General features: G+C 38.7%; 1 protein-coding gene across 2 annotated transcripts; it reads left to right on the top strand.

Moving 5' to 3' along the window:
• Positions 1-748: 748 nt before the first annotated feature.
• Positions 749-10485, top strand: TRM22 (DnaA initiator-associating protein). Of its 2 annotated transcripts, XM_020665958.2 has the most exons (6): positions 749-1252; positions 1445-2146; positions 2272-2336; positions 2565-4502; positions 9092-9317; positions 9466-10485. In XM_020665958.2, exons 2-6 carry the CDS (start codon positions 1990-1992, stop codon positions 10173-10175), a joined length of 3096 nt encoding a protein of 1031 aa, XP_020521617.1. In that variant the 5' UTR covers positions 749-1252; positions 1445-1989; the 3' UTR covers positions 10176-10485. The 2 variants fall into 2 exon arrangements, with proteins under 2 accessions (XP_020521617.1, XP_011622626.1); XM_011624324.3 differs by having other exon boundaries at positions 749-2146.
• The last annotated feature ends 324 nt before the right edge of the window (positions 10486-10809 follow it).

The following is a 10809-nucleotide window of genomic DNA, read 5'->3' as shown; positions in this document are numbered from 1 at the left end:
TGTGATTATAGAGCTGAGGCTCTAAACAATCAAAGTGGTGCACACCTTCAAATAGTATCGAGAAATATGGTTTCAATACTAAAAATCTATGTGATAGCCTTAAAATATATTTTCATTTCTAATTATAAAACTTAAAGCTTAAAAAATAATGCAAATCGAGTAGATTTATGAAAACATGAAAATCTAGAAAATTGACAGTTCAAAAATGCATTATTTTCAAAACTTGAAATCTATTTTTTTCTCATGTCCATGCATCTTGTGGCCGAGATGATCAATTTGAGCATTTAAAATACTTCTTCTAGTGAAATTTTAAAAGCATGCCCTAATTTGATGGTTAGATCGTGTTACTTATATAAACCTTTTCCTTAGTTTTTTTACCCTACCCTTTCCTTACCCTCGGTTCCGTTATTTTTCACATTCCATGCGATAGGTAGATCCGTCATTATGTCTTATTGGTTAAAAGGACAAGGGTACATCTGTCAATTAACAAAATAACAAGGCTATTTTCGGAACCCAAGAAAACCTTATTTTTTGCTCGAACGAGTCACGTCCCTCTCCGTGCTCTGTTCGAAAACCCACTCCCCTCTCATAGACGTTGCATCAATTTGTCCCATTCTCAAATCTATGACAAAATAAAAATTAATAATAAATTGAATAAAATAAAATAAAATATTGTTTAACTGGAAATAAAAAACATGGTGAATTTTTTCCCAGTAGTTTTAATGGGGGAACACAAGCATGAAGCACTGGTCTTTTTAGGGTGGCAGGGCTCTGATTTGGCCTTTAATGAAAAATGGGTCTTTTTTCTCTTTTTTAAAATATAGATAAATGTCTTGCTTTTGTCTTAAGCAAGTATGCACATGTACCTGAATCTGAGCTTGCGTGAAGAAGCTCTAATGTGTCTCTCTGTGATTCAGAGAGGTTCAGCTTTTTCTTGATTCATGAGCCCGCACAACAGGGTACTGTAACCTAACCCTAGCTAGAGGATCTTCTATGATTAGGGTTTTTGCTCGTTCTCATCCCAAGTGGCCTTCTCCCTCTTAGAGCTTTTCTGGGGACTTTAATCGCGGTGTCTTAGCTCTTCGTCTCATTTTCAGAGATTTTCTCCAGCGATTTCTAGGGTTAATGTGCATTAGGGTTTCTCTAGCGAACTTTTTAGGGTATTGTTGGGTGTTTGAGGTCAGTGCAGTTCTGGGAATTTTAGTGGCGATTTCGGAGAATGCTGGCGTTTGGACGGTCTTGAAATTGCAGGGTACATTCATTTCGGAGAGTTTTATGACGCCTTTATATAGCTTTTCTCTTGAACTTTCTGTGGATTTTTGGGGTTTTTGGGTGTTTGAAATCATTGGTTAAAAGCTTCAGTGGAATATTTGGAACACTTGTGTGGAATTTTAAGTTTTCTGCCTTGATCTTTTTTGTGAAGTTTATGTATTCTGTTTTTTAGGTATGAGATTTATGGCCCTCAGAAAGATGGCAGGGGCTCCTTCTTTGCAGGGAAAAAAATGGCGGTATGAAAGTGCCTTACTGCTGTTCTATTCGATAATATAGGGCACTGAAATAGATAAATGCAGAGAGAGTTAGGGTTTTTCTTGCATGAATTTTTGAGGCGTCAATGTCGTTTCAGGCTTAACAGAAGTAAATTAGGTTATTTATTGAAGAAGTTGAAGTACCGTGCAGAATTTTTTTTTTGAAAAGTTGCATTTTTTCGAGAAGTTAAGGAAGAATGCTGACACATTTGATTGGTGTTTCCTACTCAGCTAATATTTGGAATTGGTTATGGACATAAGAAGCCATTAAAGATTGAAGTGCTTTAGGGATTTTTCTCGAGCATTTCCGTTATTTAATCAAAAGGAAACCAAATTCTACGGGGCATTGTTAAAGAGATTAGGGCATGATTAAAAGAGTTTGGGTCATTATTGAAGAAATTGGGAGAGAAAAAAGAGTGACTAAAATAAATCTTAGGGAAGTTATAGAGTTCATTAGGTGAAGATGAGCGATACATCTGGGAAGGCGATTTCTAGTTTAACAGTTGCTGATAAATGGCATCACAAGCCTGGGGGTTGTGTAGGTGCTTTTTTTCAGCTTTTCGACTGGAATCGCCGTCTGTCAAAGAAGAAATTGTTCTCCAACAGGCTTCTTCTACCAGGTAAATTATACTTTCTTTCTTTCTCTCTGTGTGACAACTGCATTTACCTGATCTTTGGTTAATCTTGACATCTGTTCTCTCTCTCTCTCTCTCTCTAATTGTCCTCTTGTGATCATTGGATGCAGACCGAACAAAACAGCTATCTAAAAAGTTCAGGAAAGAGAAACTGCCCATGGCAAAGCTACTTCTGGTATGTTGTTTTCTTTCTTTATCTTTTCACATTTGCTTAATTTAATTGATAGGTTTTATCTAGTTTGCTTTCTCTATCCCTGAAATGATGTACTTGACAAACCCAGTTTCCCCGAGTGCGAAGAAACTTGAAGCTGTCTTATTAATCTTCCAAAACTAAAAGAAATTCAAGTTCAATATTGGATTACTTGCAGACCTAGTTCTGATGGGTTCTCTTTTTGATTTTCAGATTGCTGATGAGAACAGAGGGGGCTTTCCAAATGCAAAGAAACCTGATCCAGATTGCATCTCTTCTAACACTAGCAATGGAGGTACTAAAACAGGCAGCAGGCGACCTGGTGTGGTTGCTAGGCTCATGGGCCTCGAATTTTTGCCATCACCTGAACCTTCAAATCGTAGTCTCCAAAAAACGGAATTTAACAATTCCATTGACAAGCAAAGGAAAAAATCTGAATTGCCGGATTGTGGTATTGACCCATGCTCAGAAAAGGAACCCACGAGGGTCGATTCTTTCTCTAGGAAACTTGTTGAATCAAGGCCTCAAAAGTTGCAGAAAACTGGTTTCTTTGAGAAGCGCCCAGTGTCGAGGTTTCAGACTGATTCATTGTCATTTAGAGGTGTAATTTCCAAGTCCAAGAAGAAGCACCCAAAGCTTCTCTCTCCTGTTAAGAGCCCAGGGATCCTTTCTTCAAAACATGCAGCTCGGTTAATGGATGCTGCGTCCAAGTTATTGGAGCCAGGGTTGCAAGCAACCAGCAGGGCAAAATGTGCCCTCCCTTGTTCTCTCTCTACTCATGCAGCACTGAGAGATCGGGTATCAGATGAGGAAACTGAGATTCTAGAGAGAGAAAGCAGGCTCCATGGAGCACCTCAAAAGAGAGTCGAGATAAATGTTAAGTCAGCAAAGGAACAGACTTTGCCCAAGATTTGTGATATTCTAAGGGAGACTGTAAATTCTGGGTCAAACTCTGAGGCATTTGAGCAGAAGCAGAAGCAAAAGCTTGGTGGTTGTGTTTCAGAAGTTGCCCAAGATCCCAGCAACAAGAGATCAAAAACTCCTCCTGTCATGGCATACAACCAAGAGATGAATAATGCAGTGGGAGCAGTATCATTTTGTTCAAATTCAAACAGTACAAAGACAGCTAGTTTAGGGAACAATGAAAATGGCATGTCCCTTGCCATTCAAGCGAAGGTAAACATACAAAAAAAGACTCGAGATGCTCAGAATAGGACCAGGTTTCTTCCAACGGAGCAAGTTAAATGTTCATCTAGTGAGAGGGTGGAGCTGAGTCACCACAATGTTGGTGCGTTGAGTTCAATTCCACATAACAATTTAAGGCGGGATAAGGCATTGTCAGTGAAAGAAAGGGCTCCTATAAAACCCAGATTGTGTAATTTGCAATCTGGGAGAGATTCATCCATTGGGGCTGCAAAAGATTTTGTTCTTTTGAACAAGAATTTGAATGGCTACTCTAGAAACAAAACTTGCAACAAAGTGTCAGGTGATTCTAAAATTGCTCTGAAGCATAAAGAACCAGTGAAGAGGAATGCCTTGGATAGGAAAATTGATTCCTCATTGAGAGCAAAGACCTTGATGAGAAAAAAAAGGGTGATGAATGGGGATCAAGAGAGAGAGATTATGGTGAGTAGTGGCAGGAAAGAGATGAGTTTGAGCAACCAATTTTTGGTTATGAGCCATAACAAAAGTGAGCCTATAGCAAAAGCAGTAAATAGCCGAGAAAGCCCAGATGAAGCTGACCATGATGCTTCTAGTGGCAGTAGAGAGATGGACATTGTCTCTTTTACATTTACTTCCCCGATGAGACCAGCATGTGGGTCTTCCACCTCATCAAATATGTTAAATAGAAAGACAGCCTCTAATGCAATGGATGGAGATCTGTCGTCTCCTGGATCCACAGCAGTGACAGGAGACCTTTTAAGTGCTCTTTTGGAACAGAAGTTAAGAGAGTTGGCTTCTCAGAATCCCAATTTGTTGACCAATGGTGCACAAGGAAAAACTACAGTTTCCATTCTACAAGACCTTATATCCGGTCTTACTAGTGACGGGCCTGTTTCTCAGGAGCGGGACAGGAACTTCTTGGTAGATAGTCCTGTCAATTCTGCTTGTTCCTCCACTAGTAGCCAGTTCTATAATACAAAGCCACAGGTCTGTCATATCTTCTCACCTTTGATTCGTTCCTTTTTGCATGTTTGCATTATTTGTTTTGCCAGTTATGTTTTGACTTCAGTTTATAAGGAATAGAGTGGGGGCTTTTTGACTTATTATATCTGGGTTACTTCTTTGGATTTTTCTTACTGAAATATAGTATATTTATTTTTTCCCCAAAATTAGACAAATATATGAAAAAAATGTGTGCATGTTATTGATATGAATCTGTCTCCATGTTTATATCTATATATATATCCATGCATAAGCATAAAAATTAACAGTTTGCATGTATTTACACATGCTGGTGTACAATGATGCATGCATTTGCATGGAAAATTTTGGAGTAAAGCATGATTGTTAACTTCGTTATCTCTATTGGAAAAATTGATTGTCCACCTTTGAGGTATAGAGTAGAGGCTTGCTCGTAAATTAAGTGTCATTGTGTGGTTTATTCATTGTTGGACACATACTTACCTTTTCTTGCACATTGTACCAGTGGTTACGAGTATGTATGAGCCTTAAATTAGGTGTTATTGTGTAGTTTATTCATTGTTGGATACATACTTACCTTTTCTTCCACATTGTACCAGTGGCTACAAGTATATATGAGCCAGCAATGTTAATTAGTATTCTGGTGAGCCTTCTAATAGTTTAAATGCCAGGATAGATCCTTGCCTATAGTAGGTTTTTCTATTTAAGGCTGGATCAGTTTTTGAAAGTCTATGTATGTTATCTGTGTAATATTATTGGGCTGGCAAATGATTGTGGTATTTTACTTTAGGCCAATCATAGTAGTTACTTTGCATGAATTCAGTGATAATCTTGTAAAAAAGGTTTTTTTGGAATTTTTTTTGTTACAATTACCTCGATGAAATACTCCTTTTTATTTTTGAAATTTTACTGGATTTTAAAATTTTCGGTGGGAGTGGAAATGACATTTCTTTAGCATTAGCCCTTGTTGATGAAGCACTCCTCTTTTTACTTGGATTATCACAGCATCCATCTTTGCTTCCCTTGGTTGGGAAGGGCATCTGCTTTAAGTGTTTCATTATGTGAGTGGGCGTTTTTCTTGCATGGTAGGAATGCAGTTGTATAGCTAATGAACTAGTTCCAAGGAGGTCACTTTTCATACATGTCCATTGGGAAGCCTTATGAGGTTGTTTATTTATTGGCTTGGGGTGGGTGAGAGTATTGGATTCTTCCCCTCCTGAAGTTTGGGTCCTGTTTTTCAATATAATTGCCACATTTGTTTGGTTTTTTCTACATCAATTAAATTAAATACAACTATTATGGGGAGCAACTTTTGTAAGTTTACCACTTATAAAAGAACATAGAGAACTATTGTAAGATTAGAATGGTATAAGTTAGAGAACATTATTTATGATGAGAAATGTCATTTTTGGGAAGACTTTTGATTTTTGATGAAAATTCAACCAGCCTTAACATTTTTTTTCTTTTTTTGGAAGCTTTTCCTTTATATTGAAAAAAGGAAATTGTGATTGCTTATCAAAAGTAATAAATCACTTGTGCATAGCATTCCTCAGTTTCATTTTATAGGTTTCCATTCTTTGTATGTCATACTTAATTATTGTGTCATATCTTGGCTTGTGATATCATTTGTAAATTGAACCCTTTTCTAACTATCTTTTCATTTTTCAAGGACACTTCGGTTCTTTCATGTCGAAAAATGGACATGTGATCATTTATCAAACATAATAAATGATTTGCATGACATTCCTTACTCTCAACTTATAGGTTCTCAATCTTTGTATTTCATCGTATTATAGTTGGATTGGGGCCATGGTTTGGTTTTTGCTGCCATTTTAGACCTTGATGGGGTACATTGTTTTTGATAGATTGAATATGAATGGTGTCTTAAGTTGCGCTGGAAATGCAATCACAAGGGCATAAGCCCCCCAAAAGGAAAATTATTAATAGATAAAGAATCAAGGAAAATTATAGTCGAAGCCCCGAACTCAGAAGTGAATCCTCCTTTACTTCTTGAACAGTGAGGTAATCAGGCAGTTGGCTTGTCTGGGAACATGATGTCATTGATAAACTCTCATCCCCCACAAATATCATGTATATTCGTTAGCCTATCCAATGATGCTAAATTAGTTGTAGTTTTGACAATTAACGAACTTGGGGAGCAGAAGAATACATCAAGGCATCTCAGAAGAGCTCCTGATTTAGCCTATGAAGAATCACAACTTCCAGTGAGTCCCTAAAAGGCGTTTGAGTTCAACCAAGGTTATTTCCAATTAGGCACTGGACCCAGGATAATGCGGGCTCTCATGAAAATGTTACTGAATTCAAAAGCTCTAGGAAACACACGAGATCCTAGTTCTTTGCCTAAGATTGAGAGCCGTGGGCAACCAACAGATGATAGTACTGAACCCATTGCTTTGCTTTCAATCCAGAGACTCTTTGTATCCACGTGCTTGTAGGATAAATGCCTTTGATGTGTTATTCTCAAGTAGCCAATCTAGGAGCCCTTAATATTTCTTTCTTATCTTTCGTATGCTTACCAAAATAGCTAGAGGTGGCATCATTTAAATAGATAACCTATTTAAACCAACCATGCTTTGGACCAACTTGAACAAGACCCTGAAATAATGAATTAGTACCTGTTCCTAAATCATGCATGCTAAGGCATAATTCAAGGGAGATGGACTGCAACTCCTACCCCCTCCCAAACGCATGATGAAACAAATATTTGGACAACTAATCTCTCTCACTCTTTCTCTCTCCCCCCCTCCCCCCCGTTTTCTTTCTCCTCCTATTGAAGAAATCCTTTTTCACACCATTCTGCTACACCTGCATGGATGTCTGGTTTCTGACATGTTATGACTATGTACCAGTGTACCGAAAATCAACTTGGCCATGGTACTCGGACCTCGGCTGAGGCGAGTTGGAGTAACTCGCCCAAGTCCAGCTCGGATTTAAGAAATAGGACAAATGCTATGTTATATGTATATAACATTGCATTTTCTTCTCATCAAACATCAAAGGCCATGTTGGTTTGGCATGCCGCTCATAGTATGCTGCTGTGAACTGCATCTTGGGTTCGAGCCCCACATACCTCTTTCTTTTGGGCTCGAGTCTCGTGGGTAAAATAATAAAGAGAGTGCATGTTGGGGGGATTGGAATCCTCACCACTACGGAGAAAAGTCTGATGCGCTAACCCAAAGGGCAATTGAACATTGGTGAATTAAAAGAGACATTATATATAGGATGGATACAAACCTGGGTGTACAGCTTAACTCGCCTCACTATAGGGTGAGGCACCAAGTGGACTCGGCCGAGTTGCAGTACACTGCTATGTACCCCTTCCAAAACTCTATGCAGAACGGCCTTGAGTTCTTCACCATAGGTTAAAATTTAATGGGAGCTTTCATACCTCCTTGGAACTTAGGCTTGATATTCTCTGAGCTAACCAAATTGTTCATGCCTATCTCACTCCTCTCTTTGTAGAATTCTCTTTGTATTTCTTTATATTAGGAGGTATCATAGTAGTCTGGAATCTTGTTTGGATTTGTTCGAGTGAGGCAGTTCTCCAGGTCAAGTAAAGGAATTGGATGTTTGGGCAAGAATAAACTAAAAGGTCTCCATATCTGGGTTCCAGAGGTGGCCTCTAGGGTTTGTGAGGGCATAATGCAACAGAAGGTATTTATTCTGTTACTTTTCTGCTTTATGACTTGATCTGATATCAAAATCTGACTTTGAACTCACTTTATCTAAAAACAGAAAAATCTGACTTTGAGCTCCTTATGTCCTTTACTGGTAAGACGGTCAGAACTTCTCTCTCAAAAAAAAGGTTGATCCTCAACCTAGATTGAATCGTCAGAACATCAAAATTATTTCTAGGAATGACATCTTGAAGATCAACTGCTGAGATCCTTGGATTGTAGAAAGCAGTTCTAATGTCATGAGATGCATTTGCAGAGGAGAGGGATTGCTCTGAAGATTAGGTGATATTATGGAGGTTATCCTTTATAGTGATGCGATATTCTTGGGTTGTGACAACATGGATTCCCTTGGCTTCCATACTTGGTTAGGCAATGGGAGCATTCTATCTTTAGCTGTTGACTCTATTCCGCCCCAGTTTACCTCGTCGCTCTCCTCATCCTAGTCTTATTGCTTTTACTTTATTTCTTGTGGATTATGTCTCTTAGGTTATTTGCTGTATACAAATTGTTGTTCCCCTATTATGTCACCTGCAAATTGGAAACTGGACTTTTGCTTAAAATGTTTTTACTTCAATCTTTGAAGTTAAAATTTTTACTTTGTAGTCTAACATCTAGCGATCTAGATTTCTGTTATCTTCATTTTGGGCATAATATTGTCCTCGTTAAGGCTGGTCAATACCTTGTATAGTTTAGTTTTTATCACCTCGTATTTTGGTTGTGTTGTAGTCTCATTTCTCGTAAACCTTTTCTTTCTTCCTTTTATTTTATTTTATTTTAATCGTTTGTCATTTGAATATGTTGGCCTGAACTGGCCAGTATGGGCTTTCTGATGGCTCCTATCAATTTGTGAGCACTTGACAATGAACTGATTTATCCTGCAAATTGATTTCGGTACAGAGGGAGAAACAGAGCCTGCATAAAGAGCTGGAGGGCACTGAATTTTCCTTCTATGATAAAACAAATCCCAACTGTAACTGTCTTCAGATGAACCTGAAATCAGGTGTTTCTTCTACTGGGTCGGTGCTTGCCAACAACTGTAATCATCACAGTCCAGTATCCATCCTTGATGCTTCTTTCTCAAATGACAGTTGCCATTCCTCAGAGAGTTTTGATAACACCCCAGGTACTCCTTCCCTTTCTGGCTCTCAACGAGTGTGTGTGTGTTTTATTGATTGCATAGGATTATGTGGTATGGTTTCTTGTCTTGGTAGAATGGACAGTGCGTTTGTGTATTAGAGAGAGAGATCTTACTTACCTACTATTTCTGCCAGTCCACAAGCTGAATCTCTCACCTGCGGATCGCCCAGATGCTGAGTTATCGGACTCTGCAACTTCTGTGGATGTAGAAAAGGTTGGAAGTGAAAAAATCATGAGTACCATCATTGACATCTCCAGAATGCACGGTATCAAACCTTCAGTTATTGGTTTGGGAGAGCACTATTTGAGTTTAGAATACCAAGAACTCAATTATGTCCGAGAAGTCGTATCCAATGCTGATTTGATGTTTGAGAATGCAGTACTAATGGGGGGCTCAATTATAGACCCTCTTCTCTTTGATAAATTAGAAGCTCAATGTGGGTTTGGGTTCTCAAAATCCAATGGTGGTTACCTTAACAGGAGGTTCCTGTTTGATTGTATAACAGAGACTATGAATATGAAATATAGTCGGTGTTGCAGGGCTGGATACAAAGCATGGGCCAAACTGCCCTTCTTGGTTTTGAGAGAGAGGTTAACCAAGGAAATTTATGGAGAGATTTCAAGGTGGAAGAGTATGACCCATAAAGTTTTGGATGAAATTATAGATGTTGAAATGAGCAGTCCATTGGGTAAATGGTTGGACTTCGAGGTAGAGGCTTTTGAGATTGGGGTAGAAACAGAGAGAGAAATAATGCGAACACTGATTCAAGAACTTGCCGTTGAACTTGCAGGATTCTGGCCAAAATCGTCTTTTAATGGCATGAACTCTTTTTCAGTTACATGATGCTCTGTAAAGAGGCCTTTACTGTTCTAAGTTTCGGCAAGATGTTCAATTACACGGGTTTACTTTTCATGGCTTTTGGAAATGTTCTGTTACTTGAGGATGTGTAGATGGAATTTTTTCGGGGTTTCAGGTACAGATTTTGGCTTTCATTTTTGTAATTACACGGCTCTTTTGAGTTACCCATGTTCAGGGGTTTTTTGGTGTATGCATCTCTTATCTGTACAAATCAATGAGCTTCATGGATTATTCCCAGAGATTGTATATCTCAAGGAGGGTTAATGTATGTTTTATTGGGTGGATTTCTTACTCATCAATGCTGTGCTGGACAAGGTCTCTCTCTCTCTCTCATGCCCAAAATGCACGGATTTTCTCTCCATCCCGCTGCAGAACAGGCATAAAAGCACACCTGTGGTCTTGTGGAGGAGATTGTGCGCTTCTTGGGCAAATGCCTATTTGAGGGGCTCCGCTGGATTCATAACCTTTTTTTTTTGCAAGGGTGTTTTTCTCAAAGGTGAGAACAGTGTTTGCAAAATCGAATCAGAACCGGTTTAACTGGTAAATCGGCCGATTCAACTGTTAGAAGACTGCATTTCTACATATGCCGTCCAAAAGTATAAGATGGATGTAAATATGT

This window comes from Amborella trichopoda, chromosome 13 (genome assembly GCF_054954075.1).
Source record: "Amborella trichopoda isolate Santa Cruz 75 chromosome 13, AtrichopodaSantaCruz75HAP2 v2.0, whole genome shotgun sequence".
Classification (NCBI taxonomy): Eukaryota; Viridiplantae; Streptophyta; class Magnoliopsida; order Amborellales; family Amborellaceae; genus Amborella; species Amborella trichopoda.
The sequence above is the reverse complement of the archived record's forward strand: the minus strand, read 5'-3'. Positions and strand labels throughout refer to the sequence as shown.

Coding starts and splice junctions, on each gene's coding strand:
- TRM22 (XM_020665958.2), top strand. CDS start 1,990: ATGAGCGATACATCTGGGAAGGCGATTTCTAGTTTAACAGTTGCTGAT. Junction 2,147..2,271: donor CAACAGGCTTCTTCTACCAG/GTAAATTATACT, acceptor CATTGGATGCAG/ACCGAACAAAACAGCTATCT. Junction 4,503..9,091: donor TCTATAATACAAAGCCACAG/GTCTGTCATATC, acceptor ATTTCGGTACAG/AGGGAGAAACAGAGCCTGCA.